Source organism: Dermochelys coriacea, chromosome 7 (genome assembly GCF_009764565.3).
Source record: "Dermochelys coriacea isolate rDerCor1 chromosome 7, rDerCor1.pri.v4, whole genome shotgun sequence".
In the NCBI taxonomy this organism is placed as follows: Eukaryota; Metazoa; Chordata; order Testudines; family Dermochelyidae; genus Dermochelys; species Dermochelys coriacea.
The window spans coordinates 15,422,493-15,445,706 of NC_050074.1; the positions used below are offsets into that span (position 1 = coordinate 15,422,493).

The 23,214-nt window shown below is 38.8% G+C and overlaps 1 protein-coding gene across 7 annotated transcripts in view; it reads right to left on the minus strand.

The window, feature by feature from the left end:
- Positions 1 to 2,887: 2,887 nt before the first annotated feature.
- Positions 2,888 to 23,214, minus strand: part of SUMF1 (sulfatase modifying factor 1) — a 78,772-nt gene continuing 58,445 nt past the window's right edge. For 2 of the 7 annotated variants that reach the window (XM_043519900.1, XM_043519899.1), the window contains 3 exons: positions 18,979 to 19,038; positions 17,697 to 17,743; positions 2,888 to 5,335 (listed from right to left, as the gene is read on the minus strand). In XM_043519900.1, the coding sequence (XP_043375835.1) occupies positions 5,188 to 5,335; positions 17,697 to 17,743; positions 18,979 to 19,038 (255 nt within the window). In that variant the 3' untranslated portion in view covers positions 2,888 to 5,187. Of the gene's footprint in view, positions 5,336 to 17,696; positions 17,744 to 18,978; positions 19,071 to 23,214 lie in introns of all 7 variants that reach the window. The other 5 variants (XM_043519902.1, XM_038408936.2, XR_006283010.1 and 2 more) reach the window with 4 other exon arrangements.

Consider the following 23,214-nt stretch of genomic DNA (forward strand, 5'->3'; position numbering starts at 1 on the left):
GATTAAATTAACAGGGACATGGATGCTTTAAAACAGAAGGCATTTGGTTTTGAGTTTTCCCCACCTTCAAGTACAAAGGTGTAGATACGGCTTTGATGTAATTCATTAACACATTAAGCAGTAAACTAAATGCTCTGGGCACGCTCAACTAGCCCTTCATATGTTTCCTCTCCATAATTTGACAGCCTATATTCATAACATTTGTGCATAGGGCATGTACTACAAGCTACCTATCTGAGGACAGATACATTAACTTCCATAAACCAACAGTGATGCTTTATTTTTCTTCTGATGAGGACTCTGTTTTGGAACTGAATCATTACTTGATGCTGATGAAGGGCCAAGGGAATTTGTTAGCTCTTTGCTGGACTGTCTTCACATACACTTTACCGCTGGATTTTCACCTTAGTCTCGCCCTATTCTATAAGGTGTTCAACTTTGGTTGTGGAGAATGTCCCAAGTGGGTTTTACATGTGATTAGAGTTACAGCGGAAGATACAGACAGATCGAAGACCATATCTAATTATTCACTTTTGTCATTTCTATAGGTATGTTAACCTAAAAGCACTGTTCTTAGATTTTGAGTTTATGGTTTTCCTCATGACTAGCACTCTCAACAGTGATTAATACCTTAAACTATTAGTTGAATAAGGTTTGGATTTCTCTTAGGAGAAATCTACATCTCAAGAGAAGTTCCACAGATTCTGTATCCTCATCTGTAATATGGTCTCATCTAAATATTAAAAAAACACAGCACTTGATAAGACTTCAAGCTCTATTTTTTGTTGCAGAGAAATCTTTTTCTCCCAAAACAGAATCATGCCTATCACTTTTTAGCTGGTATATTTGGATATCCAGATTAAAAGGTCCAATCTACCTCCTATTCCTCACTGTAAACAACTTCTGTAATATTCTCATAGCACTGTATTTTTCCATCCCCTAAGATTAGATGGGCTTTCAAGATCAATTGCACTGCTTCCAATTATTCTCGTTGTGAATATATTTGACAAGGCTCCAAGTACTTGGAAAAGTGTAAATTCAAAATGCATTACAGCCATATCAAATCTGCATTATTGGCACTGAACCAGAGGACATGGGTGAGTCTTGTATCTGCATAATGACAGGTTTCAGAGTAGCAACCGTGTTAGTCTATATTCACAAAAAAAATCTCTCCGGTCACTCGATTACAGACCTGAGGATGGCTATCCTTCAACAAAAAAACTTCAAAAACAGACTCCAACGAGAGACTGCTGAATTGGAATTAATTTGCAAACTGGATACAATTAACTTAGACTTGAATAGAGACTGGGAATGGATGAGTCATTACACAAAGTAAAACTTTCCCCATGTTATTTCTCCCCCCCACCCCACCCCACCCCCTACTGTTCCTCAGTTGTTCTTGTTAACTGCTGGAAATAGCCTACCTTGCTTGTCACCATGAAAGGTTTTCCTCCTCTTCCCCCCCCCTCCCCCCCCGCTGCTGGTGATGGCTCATCTTAAGTGATCACTCTCCTTACAGTGTGTATGATAAAATCCATTGTTTCATGTTCTCTCTCTGTGTGTGTGTGTGTGTGTGTGTGTGTGTGTGTGTGTGTGTGTGTGTGTAAATCTCCCCTCTGTATTTTCCACCAAATGCATCCGATGAAGTGAGCTGTAGCTCACGAAAGCTTATGCTCAAATAAATTTTTTAGTCTCCAAGGTGCCACAAGTACTCCTTTTCTTTTTGTATCTGCATGTAATTTATTTCTTTTCTTTTAGTCCTGGCCAGTTGATCTTTGTTTCTGGTAAGAGTGACCCAGATACTCAAGATATATGTACTTTCAAAAGATTCAAAACTAAAGAATTTGCTAGAACACTTCAAAGTAGTACATTGTCATTTGGTCCTAATCACTTTCATGGCAAGTAAGTGTTAAGTGACAAAAACATAGATCTTTGCTGTATCGCAGCACTGCAGCTGCCTTCCTTGATTGCATAAAGGCTACTAGAATGCTACCTCTCTCTAGAAGACTGAAAAAAAATTAAAATGCATTCTCCGTCAGCTGCATCTCTACTAACAACTGCTACAGAGTTTTCAAACTAGTCCTATGAATTGCATGTAAGGTCTTCAAATATCCAATAAGTAAGATTTCTTTAGACTTTGTGTTATAAACTGTATCAATCTGTCCAAATAGAGCCTGTTCCTCCTAGGATTAGGCCCGCCACAAAATCTATCTGCCAATTCACAGTTCAATGTTCACTTTAATAATGGATCAAATCCAAACACCTCAAAAGGCCAAGAGTTTGGATTCCAACCCTGAGTGCAGTAATGTTCATCTTTCAACTGCCCGTGTGTGTTGCAATGTGAGAAATTCAGTTACAACAGATTAATTTAAAAGCTGTTTCCCCCTCTACATTTATTTTTAAATCTTAAGGATGTGAATACTAGCACACCACCACTGGAAAACAGCAAGCTATCGTTCACCAGACTTTTCCTTAAAAGTCACCTGTAAACATCATAGAGGGCGCTAGAGAGATCTGAAAAAATAATAATAAATACCTTTAGAGGACGCTACCCATATTCTTATTTTTTTTTATTAGTTTTAAATTAGAGGCCTTAATATTGTACTTTTAACTTCTCAACTATTATTTGTGCCTAGGTAGTTGTTTAACATTTCAATAATACAGATCAGATCAGAGTAATCCAAGAAAGTTTTCCCACTTTCCATCTTCCAGCATAAAAAAATTTTAAATATGGCATTGTTCTCTTTTGGTAGAATAAAGGGGAAGGAAATTGACCTTGTTTCTCTAACCATTGGTAGAGGGATATCTAGCTTGCCCAGTGACAAACCACATGCTTCGCAGATGGCTGAAGAGTGAAGTGAGATGAACAGTAACACAAAAACCTCAGTTGTTTACAAAATGTTCAGTTTAATCATTTTATCAAAGTTCTAATCGATTGCTGTAAAAGTGTAAAAAAAAAGTGGGACTAGTTCAAGCTAATGCTGTATATATTAAACAAACAGGTTAAACCATCAGAATGAAAGACCAGCAGAAGGAAGTTCACACTATGTCACTCGGGACAGTAAATCTTGAGGGATATGCCCCACTTCTAAAAGAGCATTCTGAAGCTGCCATTTAGAGACAGAAATTCTAATGATTTTTCAAAGCTTCAGAACCAGACCATTTTTATATTATATATAAATAAGCAGTATTCAACAATGACAATAGCTCAAAGAATTTTTATTAAAGCATACTCCCTTCCACAAAGGCAGACATGTCCCTATGATAGCGAAGGAAGTTTAAACTAAGATGGATAGCATTTCTCTCCATTTGTTTCAGTGGATGCCCTATTTTGAGCACTGTGTTTAGTATATGCAACTGGTCAGTCAGTCTTTCCCAACAGTTCCCGAACAGTAGCTTGAGATACCACAGCTTTTTCCTATGATTACATGATATGTTTTAGCACTTGGCATTGGCAAATGTTTATACTTTAATGGCTTACATGACAGACTAAAATTCAGTGTAAGTGTAACTTTAGTTCCTATGCCAGTGGGGTCTGGGGTGGGTGAACTGCATGGTCACTCCCATAGGAAGTGGCTTTCCATTTGGTGGGAAACTCACTATCCCAGGGCAGAAGTTGGCAACTAATGTCTGTCTTTTAACACCTACCTATCAAAGTTATAGGCAAGAAGTGCTGGAAACAAACGAATAATATGAATACAAAATATTGCTATTACAAACACACTTACCCAATTGTATTCATAGATCTCAAAGCACTTTAAAATGGGAATCACTCTTATGCACCTTTGTATAGATGGGGAGACCGAGGCACATGACTTGTCCTAGATCACGGTGGAACAGCTGGGAATAGAACCCATGCCTAAAGGACTGGCACATTCAGGTTAGGAGCTTCTTCTTAATATTCAGCAAACAGAAAATTTCTTGATTAGATTAAAGTTAGAATAAAGAGTAAGTGGTTGACGTGGAAACTTTTTCATCTGCCCCTAAGGCTGGACCCCAGAGTCAGCAGCACTGTGCTGGTAAGAGTGAAGCACAGTAGAGAAGAAAGATTCAAATGTATTTTAACATGAAAAGCCCAAGTTGATTGAGTTAATTTACCAGCTACAACTACATTTAGCTATCACTGAGCTTTTCAATACATTTTGAAACTTATCTAAGGACAACCTCAAGATTTTCCCAATGAAGCCTTTTGACAAACTTTCCATTCAGTTCAAATTTCCTGTCTTTTCATGCAAGCTTTCAGACAAGAAGAGCCATTCACTGGCAAAGAAAATTTTGAAACCACTAGTTTGAATAAATAACTTAAAACCCCCAAAATAAATCTACACAATGTTAGATAGACATTAAAGGAAATCTCCGGTATGTTTCTATCGCTACAAGTTTCCAGTGTAAGGGAAATAATGTTCAATCCTTTATGGGACTATCATCCGTATTCTAATAAAAGCTGTCACTTTCTAAAAAGGGAGAAAAATTACTGCTTACCTGGGCAAGGGTCTTTTCTGAACACAATGTTCACGTGCAGCAGCAACAAGAGCTACACTACATTTTTACAAATGTAGGCTACCTACACATTTGTAGGTAGCCTAAATCTACAAAAGCATAGCCAATTGCTAATATAGAGTAATAGGTAATGTGGAATGTTTTTCTTCCATCCGTGACCCTCAGTTATACTTGACAATATGTTTCCTATATTACTCAGGAGGTAACAAGTAAATACCATGCTACAAAAGCTCACATTTTCCTTTAACTCCTCCCAAAGTTTGTAAAGCCTACTTGAGGGTTTTGGATCACTTAGGTAAATCTATCATAAAATACTTACTCAGTACTGAAGAGTATCTTCCCTAGAGGAGAGAAAAATAGTATCGGAAACAAAATATCCTTTTCAAAATGCAGTCAGGAAAGTTCTGGTTAGTTCTATGCTGGTGTAAATCTGGAATATTTCTAATTAAATCAATAGCATTAACTCCATGTTTTCACCTGCACAGTTGAGATGGGAATTCAACCCAAAGATTGGTTATAGAATTAAATGTCTCTGACTAGCATTGACTTATTTTGGAAGGTGATTTTCTCCAACGCTGTCTTTTTTAATTAGCTGGATATCTTGTTTTGTCTCACTAGAGACTGGTAACTGCAGAACATCTCAGCAGGCTGGAGCTCCACAAAACTCCTTGTCCTGGAGTGAAATTTTTAGTCCCCTGTGGCTTCAGAGCACCAACAAGTTCTGTCACTGTAAAGCTGGCAGAGTGTCTGCCGCACAACGGAATCCCAGGTTTGAAGCAGAACTATCAGGAGTGTTTTGACTGCGGGCTGCACAGCGATACCTGTAGCAATAGGACTAGAAGGTGAGAAGAAAAAAGAAGTCACTTAAGTGTATATTATAGCTTGTGTCTATGTCTACATAAGTAAGGGCTGGTTAGACCAATATCCCAGAGCATTTCTATTGTTGATGATGTTTGCTACTGACTGGCAAAGATCACAGTCAAGCACCAGGCTGATGGGGAAAAGTTGGAAAAGCCTATTGGATGGAAGAGATGAAACTCAAGGAGACATTCTGACAGTTATTTGCAAAAAAACCCAGGAGTACTTGTGGCACCTTAGATACTAACAAATTTATTAGAGCGTAAGCTTTCATGGGCTACAGCCCACTTAATCAGATGCATTGAATGGAACATATAGTAAGAAGATATCTATCTATCTATATATAGATCTCACACACACACACACACACACACACACACACACACACACACAGAGAGAGAAGGTGGAATTTGCCATACAAACTGTAAGAAGCTAATTAATTAAGATGAGCTATCACCAGCAGGAGAAAAAAAACTTTGTAGTGATAATCAAGATGGCCCATTTAGAAGTTGACAAGAAGGTGTGAGGATACTTAATTTAAGGAAATAGATTCAGTATGTGTAATACACAAAAACAGACTTCAAGGAGAAACTGAAAAGGAGTACTTGTGGCACCTTAGAGACTAAAATTTATTTGAGCATAAGCTTTCGTGAGGAGAAACTGCTGAGCTTGAATTAATATGCAAACTGGACACTAATAACTTGGGTTTGAATGGAGACTGGGAATGGTTGGGTCATTACACATTTTGAATCTATTTCCACATGTTAAGTATCCTCACACCTTCTTGTCAACTGTCTAAATGGGCCATCTTGATTATCACTACAAAAGTTTTTTTTCTCCTGCTGATAATAGCGCATCTTAATTAATTAGCCTCTTATTTTCCACCAAATGCATCCGATGAAGTGAGCTGTAGCTCACGAAAGCTTATGCTCTAATAAATTTGTTAGTCTCTAAGGTGCCACAAGTACTCCTTTTCTTTTTGCGAATACAGACTAACATGGCTGCTACTCTGAAACCAGTCTGTAAGAGGCTAATTAATTAAGATAAAGATATATATATCTTCTTACTATACGTTCCATTCAATGCATCCAATGAAGTGAGCTGTAGCTCACGAAAGCTTATGCTCAAATAAATTTGTTAGTCTCTAAGGTGCCACAAGTACTCCTGGGTTTTTTTTTTGCAGATACAGACTAACAGGGTTGCTACTCTGAAACCTGACAGTTATTTGAACACTTGGTTACCCTTAATCCAACTCCACTTCCCTTCCTGCCCCCCTTCCCGCCCCCCATCTTTGTATATTTTGTTGAAGTTCTTCAGGACAGGGAACTAATAAATTGACTCTAATAATTAACTCTGTTACAAATGCAGCAAGAGGTACACTGGGAACAATTACCTATCTTGGATGTGCTGAAAATGAAGGGAAGTTTGTAAACTACTCTGAAGATTAAAAGCACTGTTATTTATGCAGTGCCACAGGAGGCTATGATGCTTTAGTCAGCAATACAGTGCTTGCAGATACAAGCTTAATGGGGTTCTCGCAACACATTTTTTGGTGGCCTCAGAGTGCAGCCGCCAAACTCTTGCTGGTGGTCACTATGACAATTTTTCATAAAATACTTAATTAACTTTAGGAAAAAAATAATAAATATGCACATATACATGTCAAAATCATTGTAATTTATTTATATGGGTTTTTAAGATAATAAATAAATAATAATTATTCAATAATAATAAATTGAATAATAATTCAATAATAAAAAACAATGTACAGTTGTCTCTATTCTTTACTGGACCTAAACAGAATAAAAACATAAATAAGGTGCTTTTCACATTCTTGTCTTTTTTTCTTGTTGTTTCTTTTGCTTTTTTTGATGGCCCCCCCCTTTTTAAGACTTGCTAGCTACTAAGTCTGTTATGAAAAGTGATATTAACAAACATACAAATATCACTTTTCACAGCAGACTTACCCAGTCCTAGGAAGCCTGGGGACAAATTAAGTCCTGGATGGGGAGGTGGGTACGGAAGCAGCAGGGGTCGGGGCGATGGGGCACTGGGGAAGGCACCAGTGGTCGAAAACCGGACGCCTGGCAACCATAATTCATATTAGCTTATTGAGAACTGTAATACATTTACTTTAGATGCAATACCATAAACAGTAGTTGCACAAGTTTAAAGTACATATACATTAATATATTTAATGTAAGTCCATTTCAGAATGCAGTTCAGCGTGTATTCCAATATACTTTTTCTTGCACTTTTCAGTTGTTTCCAGTATAGATAGCATTTACGTTATTCTGCAGATTTTTAGTCAAAAAATGAAAATCTGAAAAGATTAGTAACTAATAGATCTCTCCCTCTATTCCCCTTTAAAAAAATCTGTGTTCCATGCATTTGAAGAACTGAAAATTCTGATCGTGTGTGAAGATCTTTATAGGTCAAATTTAGAATTGCATCCTGCCTCTTTCCCACCCCGCCTCCCCCTTGCCCCTTAATTTCCAACATAAGACTGAAACATACTTAATAAAGCACAGATTAGATTCCAGTGCAGCACTTCATGGTTTGGACAATAAAACAGCGATAAGATCAGACAAATATTTCTCAGTTTAACCCAATCAATGTAGCTGTACAACATAATATTTGACAGCAAGAGTGCAAACTAGTCTTTTTTCATTGCACAAGATTTGTCATCAAGGCATTCTATTATTCTGCTTTTTCTCTTTGTATCGAATAAAACGGATTTAATGGGGCAAAGAGTCTTGATATACAAGGAGGATCTGGAAGTGAAAGGTACTGACATCTGTCTAGAAGAATCCTATTGACCATGACTGAATGACATCCTGAGGAAAAAAAGCAACTGGAATGAAGACCAACTTATGTCCTGGTATTCCTGTGGGTAGTCTTTTTAGGGATACCTATACTCTGATATCATCTATATTGCATCTTATATTGGTGGCCACAAACATTTTCATTTAAAACAAAACCACTGGGATAGATGGTTCAGCTGCCTCTCAGAAGTTCTTGGGAAGCAATGATTTTGCGCTGACAGTTTCCTCTCTTGCTGGCCTGATTTCAGAATAGGCTGGAATTATATGGAAGTTTCCCTTTAGGAAACGAAGAGGCGGAACTGTTATTTCAAATCTCTCTGATATGAGGGAGGCAGCACAGGATTATCCAGCATGACCTACCCTCTCAGACTCTCTTTAATGTGGCCCCGCTGCTGGGACTGAAGCACATTGGTAAGGAACTGTCCAAAGCTTGCACCGTTAATTCTGTACCTGTTCTGTGCCTAACAGATTTGAATCTTCAGTGGTGACAGTCAGGAATGGTTCACAAGCACTAAACAGTCAATGGAGACAATGCAAAGACTGACACACATACACACAGTCCCAAGTCAGTGGTTTCCAGTGTAGATAACTTTTGTGTTATTCTGCAGATTTTTTTAGTCCAAAAATGAAAATCTGAAAAGATTAGTAATTTATATATCTGTTTTGTGTGAGCACTGTCTCAACAACATATACAGTCTTACCATACTTACAGTCCAACAAAAGGGATCAAATTCATCCCAGGTGTAATTCATTCCACTAGCATCAAGGATAAATTTGGCCTAGAGTTTTTAATGGAAGGGCCACCAGAAATTATTCAGAAAGGATTAAATGAACTTCATATGGTTAAACTTTAGTCCCTCACCTTGGACTACCGATTTAAAAAGATAAACTTCCACTCCAGTTAGTATTTTCAGTTAGCATAGAGTAAGAAACTTGCAGCAATTAGCATAACACAAATTTGAATAAGTTGGAGAGATTTCATTTTGGCACCTTTCAGATTTCCAGCACGCAGTATAAAATAATATGAAGTACACTTTATTTTAGTTTAACAAACTGTAGATACTGAAAATTTTTTAGCTTTCCCTCTTCCACTACACCATTTATTGGACTTTGCATTTTGTTCCCTTTCGGAGAATGAATTCACTGAAAGCATGATTAAAGCTGCAAAACTATGATGTTAACTTGGGACAGGCAAAAGGAGTTATTTGTAAAAAGGTAGGTCAATACAAAAACTAGGGGTCTTTATCTAGTTCTTCCTATCAAGTAGAGCACTCCTCAATTTTTGGAAAAATTAACTCTCAAGTGACAAATATTCTAGAAGCATCTGCAGAAAGCAGAGGTAACTGGCTGTGTTTATATACAGACACTTTAACAATGGAATAGGATCTCTCCACCTCTCCCCTTGTAATGTTCAAATAGTGATAGCATTTCAAACATTAATGAAGTGTGCCTTAATATTGAAAACTAAGAAGTCCACATTCATGAATTGCAATATGCTTAGAACAGTTAATATTTTGCATTTACCTTTGGAGATGCTAATGATTTTCCTACATACGCTAATTAAAAATGTGATTAAACTGGCAGGTGTTTAAAAGTGACATTATGGGATTCCTTTGTTCATCATCTTCCTTCCAGATCAAATGTGCTTGTTTATGACATTTATAAGAGATGCCCCTTTTTGATCCAAGTGGCTAGTCAAATTTTGGGGCCCTGGGGACATTTCAGTTAGGAGGAGAAATTGGCAATACTCGTATTTCTTTGATGCAATCTTGTTTATTTACAAGGAACGTCTGAAGTCCTGGTCTCTGAACACAGAAGGAATCAAACAGCAGGAAATTTTTCTTTTGCTCAGAGAGCCAACAATAGCCTTTTCAGCTTGCACCCTCTCCCCAGGTGTCTTCCAGTCATACACAGTCCTTCCAGCTGCTCCTTTGAGCTGTCTGTATCCCTCTGGTCCTCTGCGTTCTGTCTTCCCTCCTCTCCCTCTGTCCCTCCCACACACCCACTCTCCACTCCTCTTTGCCTAAAACAATATTCAACAAAACTTCTCGAGCAGGTTCAGATACTCCTTGTGTCCTAGGTGGAGGCTTATCCTTACAGTTATTTCAACTGCAAGGTGCATTCACGCCTGTCAATCTCAATGATGTTTTAAATTCAGCCTGTAAAAAAGGTTTCACCCAGCTCACAACAAAGATGTCTTTTCCCCCCTGCACTGCCAGCCCTGGAAACGCAAACTGTATTTTGTTTCAGGCTCAACACCCCCTCCAGGAATGTAGATTCCACAACTGGCATTTAGTTTCATCTAATGTGTAAGCCAAAAATAGAACTCAGTTCACGCCACCATATAGCCTTGCAGTAAAAAGAGTGAGAGTACTAAAAATGTATCCAAGAAGTTTCATTTTCCCCCAAGAGACATGCCTACAATGAGAATCTTTTGATTCCCTGCAAAATGTCATGCAGAACAATTCAAGTTCTGTTGTACCTAGCAGCATGAGCTGTAGCTCATGAAAGCTTATGCTCAAATAAATTTGTTAGTCTCTAAAGTGCCACAAGTACTCCTTTTCTTTTTGTGAATACAGACTAACACAGCTGCTACTCTGAAACCATGCAGTAACTCGTGAGTTACAGGGAAAGATTTTCATTGGTACAACCAGCAAGCCATCTAAAGGCTGCATAGCACTGTAGGACCCTGTATTTATGCACATAGCTCATGGAAGTACACAGAGAGTCATTCATTTACACTCTCACAGTTTCACAGGTGCAAATGGATTTTGCATGACTGACTTCTGAAGAGCTGTCTTACAAAGCTCATGATGTTAGAAAAAGAATCATAAAACTGGAAGGGACCTCGAGAGGTCATCTAATCCAGTCCCATCCACTCAAGGCAGGACTAAGTATTATCTAGACTCAGAGCATCTCTGACAGGTGTTTGTCCAAACTGCTCTTAAAAATCCCCAGTGATGGAGATTCCACAACCTCCCTAGGCAATTTATTCCAGTGCTTAGGAAGTTTTTCCTAATGTCCAACCTAAACCTCCCTTGCTGCAATTTAAGCCCATTGCTTCTTGTCCTATCCTCAGAGGTTAAGAACAATAATTTTTCTCCCTTCTCCTTATAACAACCTTTTATGTACTTGAAAACTGTTATGTCCCCTCTCAGTCTTCTCTTCTACAGATTAAACAAACCCAGTTTTTTCAATCTTCCCTCATAGGTCATGTTTTCTAGACCTTTAATCATTTTTGTTCCTCTTCTCTAGACTTTCTCCAATTTGTCCACATCTTTCCTGAAATGTGGCATCCGCAACTGGACACAATACTCCAACTGAGGCCTAATCAGCGCGGAGTAGAGCGGAAGAATTACTTCTCGTGTCTTGCTTACAATACTTCTGCTTATACATACCAGAATGATGTTCACTTTTTTTGCGACAGAGTTACACTGTTGACTCATACTTAGCTTGTGATCCACTATGACCCCCAGATCCCTTTCCGCAGTACTCCTTCCTAGGCAGTCATTTCCCATTTTGTATGTGTGCAACTGATTGTTCCTTCCAAAGTGGAGTACTTTGCATTTGTCCTTATTGAATTTCATCCTATTTACTTCAGACCATTTCTCTACTTTGTCCAGGTCATTTTGAATTTTAATCCTATTCTCCAAAGCACTTGCAACCCGTCCCAGCTTGGTATCATCCACAAACTTTATAAGTGTACTCTCTAAACCATTGATGAAGATATTGAACAGAACTGGACCCAGAACCGATCCTGCGGACCCCTCTTGTTATGTCCTTCCAGCATGACTGAGAAACTCTGATAACTACTCTGAGAACGATTTTCCAACCAGTTATTTCCAATCAGATAATTTATCAGATTGCTCCATTTTTCTGTGAATGTTACATTTTGACAAAGTGAATTTGTACAGAGATATTTTGCTATGTCAGACCTTGTTTCAGCATTTCCTAGAGGAACCGCTGCACAATCATTCATCTGTAGATAACCATTCTGAGGATAAAACCATCCCTACAGATTCCAGGGCATAATTTTTTTTTTGGGTTAAGACGTTTACTGTAATGTTAGTTTACCAACATTTCCCCACTCTTCTGCTGCTGTACTGTAGGCTGTGTATCACTTGCTACTCTTATACCTCAGAGGTGGCTGCAGTCCCTTGGTACTGTATACAAGTCATTCAGGATCCTTTAGGATGAAGGATAAATTTACTTGCCCATGAAGTCTGTAGAGGAGTTGTCATTCTGATAAGAATTTCTCATCAGAAAAACTCTCTCTTCCCTCTCCCCCGAATGCAGATCTGGGTCAACCAAAACATTTAGCTAATTTACATCAAATTTGCTGAATTTTTAATAAAAAAAAAAAAAGACAAAAAATCTGAAAAAACCCAAACCATTTGAGTTTTTGATTTGAAATGTCAGTTTTGAAATTTACTTACATTTTATTAAAATTAAAATACCCTAAAAATATATCAAACAAAACATTCTGATATTTCAGAACAGCCAGAGAACTGGAAAAGTAGTCAGTTATTCACACAGCTCTAATTCTGATACACTTGCTATACAAACTAATTTGTGGTGTTCTATCATCTCAGGGAAAGTAAATAATTTAAGCCTCCATCTCCCATTTTAATTTCTTTGGGACTTGGGCACTTAACTGCCTTGTAGTATATTGAAAACTGTATTAAAATTATAAACGATTACTTTATATTCTCAGAGGCTTTCCTGGTCCTTTTTTCAGGCCAGGTGCTCAGTGGGAAACACGTGATCTGGATTTTCAGTCAGTCAGTCAGTCAGCAGAGCCAGTCTAGACTAAGGTGGGGGTGAGTTATGCTTCTCTACTGTATGGAGCAGCCTGTTTTCTCTCTGTATTTTGGTTTGTGTGTGTTAAAGTTCTGGGGTTTAAGAAATAAGTAGTGTCCTGCCACATACTGAAGTGTCCATGTAGACCCTGCAGCCACACGCTAACAGTTCTGTAGTGCATTTTGATCGACCCCACTTTGAAATGGGAGTAGATCAAAGCACAGCAAAAAACTTTTACTGTGTGACTATGCCTAAACTTGCAGAGTATTTGCGCTGTCAGTTTCAACTGCGATAGTGAACCGGTGAAAGAAAAGAGCTGTTTTGTGTACTCACTTACTTCCACAGGCGTCAGAGTGTGTTTACGTTTGCAGCACTTCCATCGCCGATGAGAGCAGCACACTGAGGGCAGCTATTACACAGCTCTCCATTTTGACAACAGGTCTTGTGGGAAGGAGCGGGGTGATCACGGGACATCCTGGGTCCCTGCACAGCCTCCTCTCCCCAAACACTGATCAGCTCCAATAGCTCAGCATTGCTCTAAGCAGGGGATCATTTGCTCCATGGAGCAGGCACTGTCACCTGACCAGATAAGTGAGCACTTGCCAAGAAAACAGGAAGGGGAATTTCAAAGTTCCTGGGGCTTTACAGGAGGGAGGGGTGGATGTCTGTTTACAGCGGAGTTGCTAGGCAGAGTGGTCACCTAGACACTGTGGGATATCCTTTGGAGGCTAAAAGCTGTGTAAACAGGAAGAATGCGTCTTCACTTGCTCATCACCACAAAAGCATCACCAGTAAGAGCTCTACGCCTCTTGTGAGGTGGTTTTCTTTTTGCGGTGAAACTTCTGAGTTTCACCGCAAAAAGTCATTGGCAAGTGTAGACGCTTCTCCCATGGTTTTCTGCACAAAAAGGGAAACTCCTTGGGAAATTCCAGCCTAAAGGTGTTTGTCTGTGCCATTCACAACATTATGGGCCCATCAGTTATCTGACATTATGAACACTTTCTTCAGATGTTGCATTGCCATAAAACAATCACTAGTTCTGAATTGAAATTTGATGTCTCTCTGCCTATGAAGGAAAGTCACAAGAACAAGGGAATGGGGACAGGCTGCTTTCTAGACGGGTAAATATATTTTATTATTTTGTAGTGGCTTATATTCAAGGCTAATAGGCCGAGTAGTGGATTCCTTTGTATAACCAAATTCAGTGCAGTCAAGTTTTGCCCATTCAGTGTGGAGACACTTCATTGGTGTTTACCTCCATTAACTGTTAAGTGCCTCCACCTAAGGAAAAATTCAAGCTATAGTTCTTGATACAGGTACAAACTATGAACCCAGAGAATGGTTTTTGCCCTGAGCGGTACCTGTGTATGGTAACTGCCATGCATGCTGCAGAGGGCTCTGTGCAACTCATGATACTACAAGAAGCAGCATCCTACCAGATTTTACAAGACTATCTGCTTTGAAAATAAAGTGGTCATTTAGCAAGGTTCTCGCTCTCTCTCTCACACACCCTTTGCCAACTCTAAAGGGAGTAGAGGAATCAATTTAAATGGTTTTTAAAAGGCATCTAATAAAGAATCCTTTGTACTATACAATTTTTTGGTCTTAATACACAGCCTAATTTTAACATCTAAAAAAAGACTTGAATGTTTAAAAGCCTTTAAAATGGGTCACATTATTCATCAGTAAAGAAGATTCTATTCCCGTGTTAATTTAATCAAAGCTGCTAATTAACGTGTGACATTGATTTCACCCAAGAAGGAAATCAGTGCAGAAAATGTGACCTTACATTCTAACAGGAAATTTAATCTAATTATGAGGATGATTTACCAGCTGCAGGCTTTGAGAAGGAAAGGAATGGAATGGGTTTGTTTTTAATCTGAACAAATACACAAAGGAGGGACATGTTTTTAGTGTAATGTGAACAGAGTTTGGGCCACAACTGTTGTTCATGCCAGAAGCTGGGAGTTAAATCAACAAGACTTGAAGGGCTATTGTAAAATGGTAGTAATCAAACTCTTTAGAAATAATTTCAAGTCTCTCACTGCTATCCAAGCAAAAAGTTCCATCTCTTACCAGTTTCTTTTCAACAACCCATCACCCAACACATTCCTGTTGGGTAAAAGATCTTTCTCAAACTGAAAGCCACACTTGTTACTAATAGTGTACCGTGTATTCTTACAAGTGACAATGAAGATTACTAAAAATGGAAGTAGCGGAGGATGTATTTACACATCAGTTTTACTCTCTGCATTTGGTAGCAGGTGGGGTGCAGTCAGTTTCACTATTTCCCTCTCTAGTCAGTTAACAAGCGAGAAAATGACTAATTGAAAAGACCCTTAGCAATAAAGTCTTTTCTGCTGTTTAAGAAAAAAAGAAAGAAAGAAATCCCAGAAGTTTCAGGACATGCTGCTAAAAGGAGGGCTCTATCAGAAAGTGATTTTTTTCATTAGTCTATTTTAAAATATTCAGTTTGATGGCTCACCTTTCATTCAGATAAGCCCTGGCATTACACCTTGTGGCTATTTATGAAGGGAGCAATATAAATACAATGGTGTTATACAGGCTTGCAACTAGATTTCCGTATGTTTGACATCTTAATCCTACACTTTGATATATCCTTTTGTCCATATAAGTTTCCTCGCAGGCCGAATAATTTTTCCTGGAAGTATGAAGCAGGTTGATCAAGCAGTAACTGAGTTATAGGTGATGAAAGTGTAATATGCAAAATACTTCTTACAGTGCACACTTTGGAGAAAAACTAAAAAGTGGTTTGGCTTTAGAAGTTTGAACTCTTAGGCTCAGTCCTTCACAACTAGCAGTGCATAGAGTAGCAACGTTGGTCTAAGATGGACACAATGAAAATATTCATAAAACAGCTGAAGCATCATCTATTTTATAGATTAAGAATATATTTACAAGAAGGTTCAATAAATGCAGCTGCAGAATTCCAGAATGGGAATTATCCAGTTTATCCAGTTTCAAAACTCCATACAACCTTATATTTGACATAGAGAGAAAAAGAGACTAGTTATTGCCTCTTGTTAAATTCTCTCTGCAAAGAGATACAACATGACTGGACTGAATGTTTACATGAGATTAAGTAATATTTCAAAAAGGGTTTCACGAGGAATCCATTAATCCCTCACCACAGCATTAGTGAAATGTTAGTCTTTGGAAGGAAAGAACAAGCAATGACTCCCATCATCTCAGACTAACAGCCCTCCCAAACTCTCTGAAGCTCTTTCAGTTTCTCCACTTGTCATATTCTTGCTTCCAATCCTCTCAAAGCTTTTCTAGTTTTACTATTAGTAAGAACATTAACACTTTATTAGCCTAAGCCCCTATTGGGACCATCTGCTTCCTCCCCTGTTCCTCTGAGGCTTGTCCACTAAAGCACTTCCCCTTTTCTTCCGTGTGTGGGGAGCCTATGTAACACAAGGAAAGTTTTTTTGCACCCATTCATCTCAGCAAGCACTGAGTCATTTCAGGATACGGACGTAAGCATAAGCTCTACCAGCATTCTTGCAGATAACATGATTTACTGGCGAGGCAGTGTGGTAGGACTCCAGATGTACATACTTGCAAAAGGGAGTTATGCTCAAGCTTCCTTCACATTGGCCTGGCTCAGTTGGCACCACTCTTACCTCTGAACTTGGTGAGTTCAGCTTCTAAACTAGGATTTAGACTTGAACAAGTGAAAAGCTAGTACAGCCCTAGGGATAGGGCTTGCGGGGAGGAAGATGGAGGTGCTACACTGCCATAAGGATTTCATCCTGACTAACTTTGGTCTCTGACAACTATCTAGAAGCAATCTGAAGACTATATTGCAATTTACAAAATGAGTGAAGGATAATCCTATTTGATGGTTCCAATATTTCCTCTCTCTAATCTTGCATTCTAATCCACAACACTGTGTGCAAGCTACTGCAGAGTCTCCGTAGCAGTCACTTTCACAAACTCAGTAGTACTTGACATTTTTATATTTACCTACACAGTTCTTGCATCACCAGGATCTAACTAACAACTGTGACCTTGAGATGACTGACATATGAAAGGTGCAGTACAAAGCTATTCCTACCCCTTATTTTGCTGGATTTGGGCATAACTACCCCATCAAAACAGAGGCAGAAGGATGTTTAAAAACCAAGGATAATTTAGTTCTTGACTGTGAAATATGCCTATTCACTGTATATAACATAGCAAGGCACAGTTGTGTGTGTTCTTTCCTTACACTAATTCCGATTTAAAACGCAGTTTAAGTAGTAATATCCTGAACCAATTTAATCTGGAATTGTGGAGCACATGCTTTCAGATTAGGTAGTATTTATTTTATTTTTTAAAATTTTTTCCCTTTTTACCAGTATTTAGTTGATTTAATGTTTACAGCTCCCAAAATGCAAGAAAACTACATGGTAGAGAACTACAGGCAAGAAAATTACAGAAAGAACATAAGCATTGGCTACATTCCGCAATTCTGGAAACATGATTATTAAAAGGAAAGGAACATCAGTTCCCTTCTCCAATACTGAATTTTTCACTTTACAGCAAAAAAGGCAACACACACTGAATTCTGGAGAATATTTTGCATATTTCCATGACTACTTGCTAATTTTAGCAATGACTAGAGTAATTTTGTGATCAAATGTCATCAGATATTGCTTAAATTACCATGCTTTATAAAATAAATGGTTTTAACATAGGCACATTTACCTTTTTATAAAATGGAAATTCCAAAAAGTCCATGTTCTCTCAAAAGTCTTAAGAAATAAGATGTGCACTGTCAAAAGCCTTTGCACTTATAAGTACATCTGCTTAACTTAGGTTCCTAAACATTAAACATCTCCTAAACATTAGGAAAGGAGGAGAGAACTCCAATAATCCTCATCTAATTGACTCCTGGGCACAACAAGATTTTATTTTAAGATCTGTTCTAAAAGGAAGGTTTTGGTCAGAAAAAAAAAAATGTATGGAAGCCCCCAAGATCTTTAGTAATATTTGCTATAATAAAAAGATAATCAACCCCCCCCATGCACACACACACGCCTCAAAAAATACACTGAATGCTATGTGTCAATTTCAAGAGTGCATACTGAAAGTGGTTGCGAGCTGCGAGGGAGACTCTACATACAAAAATGCAAGAACCATAAATGACACCATCCTCTGGAAGAGAAGACAAATTTTGTTTCCTCCAGTGATAACAATCATCAAGGTCTGGAATGGAATGGTACAGGACATAGTACAATGGTGTCTCCAGAGTACTCAGGAGAGCACACATGATATGTGGGAAGTACCAGCTGTTGAGGACTTAACCAAATACTGTCCTGTAATGATGGAATGGTGAAGTAACCATTAAGGACTCACACTGCAATAACTCTGCAAGCCTGGATCTGACAATGTTTGCAAAAAGTAAATTCTCTTTTTGCCAGCTCTCATGTCAAGCCAGAGTAAAATGGTACCACACAATCTTGGTTTGGTTAACTTTGTAAGACGCTGTTTGTTGTACTGAACAACGTGGAGCATCTACAACCAAGTTAGCATCACGTCAAACCTAGTCATTCCTAGAAGTGGCATCAACTAGACCAGTAGGTGGAGATTAATGACAAAATTGGCTACTGTCTCCTATGGAGATGGGACAACTAAATTCTGAGATCACGTCTCTAGATGTGGAAAACTGGTACTTTATCACCTCTGGTAACATGGGAACCTGACTTTGCTTCATTGAGATATTTACATATCCTTTCAAGGGTACTACCATGATAATTATCTGAGCAATTAAAAAATGTAACCATATAATGTTTATGCAGTATTTTTGAATTATTCCTGTGTAACACGTATCAGGTTCCTATTATGTATTAATAGCCTAATATATTTATTTCAGCTTAGTCTCATTAGATAATCACAAGTAAATGTAGACAAAAATAGAAAGCAGTAATTACTAACAACAACCTGATAGCTAAATCAGTGAGGTTTGCTGTGGGTCTTTTAGCTTTACCTTATGGCACATATAGGATCCACCTTTCTTCACTCTGTCAGTCCCTGATGAGGGCCCTTTCTGTGGATGGAAGGACACCAGTTACTTTTCTTCTGAAAAAGAGCAACAGCCAATTACAGGATAAAGGTACAAAGTGGTAGGAATAGGAAAATGGCAGAGGAATGATCATCAGCATTCAAAACAAACTGCAGCTGTTTCTGAAACCAGAGAAGCTTGAAATAATTACATTGCAGGAGACTGGAAGCCAGGACAGAGTAATTGTTCTGATTTCACCACTGTAATAAGTACTTAAAATTCTAATCATTGTTCTACCTGTCAAGAGGGCTGTGTGCTATTTTGTTTCTTGAAAGAAGCTCATAATATACTGTAACAAGCAGAATGACAAGTGTGAAGAGTAATGATGTTGAAGAAAGATATGAAAAAGCTCTGTTGCTGCAGAATTTCCATAAGAGACAAGATCATAATCTTCACCTGTCATTTATACTGTACTGCATCTCTCCCCATCCACATGTCGCGTGGAAGCAGCTGAAGAGTTCAACGCTTTCTGTGAGGCCCAGTGTGGCCCTTATGTAACTGTATGGGCCTGCAAAAGCATGTTTTGTGTGCACACATTTTAGGAAGGGCAGGCCCATAATGTCTTCTCATGCAGATTTTAATTTCACAATCCCTTATGAATTCCACCGCCACAAATAAGAAGGGTTGCCTAGCCATTAGACCGGGGGCTGTAAGTCAGGAACCTGAGTTCTACTAATGGCTTCACTACATTCTCAATATGGGAATCTGGGCATATCTGTGCTTATTTCCCTTAGCTGTGAAATGGTTACCATACTGCTCACCTGCTTTTATAAGTATTAACTAGCTAGTGCATGGAAATCACTTTGAAAACCTGGAAGAAAGGCATTACAAGGTACAAGCTACTGCTGCGTTTTATATTTGTCTGCACCACTAATTTATATACAGGCTACTTCCAAAGGAAAAATTTCCCACAAGAGTCCAAGTAAAAGTTCCTCTCTCTCCTCCACATGAAACTCCACCTCTAGGCAGGAAGAGCTTTACTATCGCAAACTGGAATTCCATGCAAGAGAGCATGTCTTGCTTACAAAAGCTATAAATATTATCTTAAATAATATGTTATGGATTGTGTTGCTGGCATACTGAGCCTAAAATCAGTATCAAAATGAAAAACTTTTACTTGGCCAGGGTAAATGAGCTCTGACATAGACAGGTATTCAGATTTCTGTACCTACTGATCAATCATATATTCTGCAAACTATTTGAAATATTTCAGTCAAGTGTCTCAGTGAAAGTCTCACAGATAACTCCAAGTAAATGAAGAATTCCTTATGTGGCAGGAAAGAATTTTAAAATTGGCATGATGTACAAAACAAGGTTCTGTATTTCTAAAGAGAAAAAAAACAGCTTAAATATACTTAAAAATTATATTTGTAAAAATCAGTTGCCTGCTTTTTTAATCTATGCTGCCTGATTTTTAAATGGGGAGTAGGGGGACAAAGTCCCTACAATAAATTCACCGTAATTCTGTTACTCATTTTTATCCTTACAACTACAGAGGTGGGGTGGGGATTATTGCAGCGTTTTTTTCAATCTAGTAACTAAAGAGGTGATATACAAGCATCTTTCCAAACCTCTTTCCAAACTATTCGACAAGCGATGCCACAGTATAAAATCCAAATCCATCTGTTTCCTGGATTTGGCTTTATTACCAAATAAGGTACAGCGATCAGCTCAAACCTTCTCCCCAGACTTGGCTGCTCTTATGGTTGCTCTGTCAGGACTCCTCAGCACACACCCAAGGTTTTCCCTTACCTGTGAACCATTCTCACCTCCCTTATAACCAGGTTGAATTAGGAGCCACCCACCTGCCTCAATCCATCAGTAGCATTCAATCTTTCTGTGCAGGAACACCACCCGCCAATAAGATTGGGGTGTTTCAGGAAAAGACTTCCAGCTTTCTCCACAGTAATTACAGAAATGATTCCCCTCTCTAGGACGGATACAGGAAGTGTAGAGAGCCATATTAGTTTTCATAACACACTTGAAAGTAGGCCCACATACCCTGTGTCTTCAAGAGTTTACACTTTCCCCCAGCTTTTAAACAGTCTTCATGCTTGTGCAAAATGCTCACCTCAGGAAATCAGTCCTCAGAACTATAGAACAGGTGTAAGAAGGATAACTCAGTCTCTCTGGCCTATTGAGTCCTAGACATCTCTGTTGAGGTGGTCAACAAGAACATCATTTTGTTTGAAGTGAGAGGAGGGCATCCCTTCCCCATGGACTGTGCCTTGACAATTCAAGTAGACCTACAAGGAAGATGATTGTGCAAAGTGGCCAAACCTCAGGAAAGCTACTTCACTGAAGAAATTGTTCTCTTCAAAAATCCATTGCCAAAATTATGTGGCCTGTGTGACATAATGAAACCACCTCAAGGAGCGGCAGTAGCTATGTCACAAGAGAAGCTATGCACATTACCATTTACACCAGTGAAACTTATGTCACTCAGAGGTGTGTTTTTTTCATACCCCTGAGTGACATAAGTTTTGCCAACATAAGTGATAGTGTAGACATGGCCTTAAAGTATCGGCACTTAACCATTTCAGTGCTGATCACTGTAGAAGAACCATCCAGCTGGTGTGCATATCTCACAATTCTGGCTTATTTCCAGGAGTCACCACCATCCCCTACCTAGCTGCCAAAACTCCCAGCTTCCCCACCACTCCTCAAGAGACTTATGAAGCATAAACATCTCCATGGCATGTTGAAAAGAAAGAGTGGGAATACCCTACAATAAATTTAATACAATAAGTAGACACTACAGAAAGTTTTATTTTTATCACTCTTTAATAAATCTCCATTTTAGAAGTTTACCTGAAGTTACCACAGTTTCCAAACTACTTGATTAGAGCACAATTTAACCACGGGTAAAGGAGATTACAAGCCATCAGATGCAGCTATGGATCCAATGAGTCAAAACAGACCACAATGGTGTCCATTACTTAATAAATGGGTGAGGTGGATCACACTGACAAAAGGGGAACACAGTTGTGCTTCCTCCATCTTCCCCACTACAGTTCTTGGAAAGGTCTTTCTTTGAGGGAGAAAGAATACATGCTAGAAGGAGATTGCATTGTACCACAGGTACTCTTACAGCATTACAGTACAACACTTAATTGTGCTCCAAAACAGGCAAGTATGTACTGCAGGTGAAAAATTATTAGTTCATCCTCTGTATATATTGCATAATTTGTGCTTGTCTTGAAAATTACTTAATTCTCCATCTCCAAGGTCTGGGGAAATATACTCTGTGACAGACAGACAATGTCCTGTAATATACTGAACAAACCTCATGGAATTCAGCTAAACTTTATTGAGTTAACCCTAATTCAATAATATTTAAGTTAACACCTTTGGGGAACATTGTATTAAAAATGCAACTGTGTATGTATTAATGGGGAACTGCATGTACCTTCTCTAGTAGGGAGGGGGATGCTAATGAACTTCCTCAGTTATCAGCCTTTGAGCCCCACCCTCCACAGGAAATATGCATATGCTAGTTCAAACTGGATTCTCCAGAGATTCACAGACAGGAGGAAAGACTTTTGGATAAAAAGCCTAAATTTAGGCTGACTCAGGGCCTTCTTCCTGATCCAGAAAACAGATAGGACTCCTGGTCTACAGGGGGCCCCAATTCTTAGGGAAGGACTGGAAGGACTTGGCCCACTGAGGCGTCATAAGACTGGGTGCTTTTTCTAAGCTGAAGCTCTGATGAACTTGTAACCACAAAGAAATAGCTAAGGTGGGGTGTTGAAAGACCACTCTTGCCAGAGCCTATGAAGAGTTGGGATGGACTCTGATAAGCTTATTAACATGTGTAGGTTCTTTCATTGTTTTTAATAGGTTTTCTCTACAGTGTTCTTACCTTAAAAATAAAGTAGGCTTGCATAGGAAACTGTGTGGTAACATATCTATAGTGATCATTCTGTTATCAATCTCAGAGGAGAAAGCAATCAGGTCTGTTTAGGCAGACTGTCTTCTGGGAAATATATAGTGAAGGCAGGGAGCTGTATAGCCCAGAAACACCCAGGTCAGATGGAGAGAGATGCAGGTCTCCAGTCCACCCAAAAGAGGCAACAACTGGGGAACTGAAAACCTGACAGTGGGTACCCTTGCTGAACCACTGTGGGAGATATAGGTGCAGCTGCTCTGAACCATGACAGA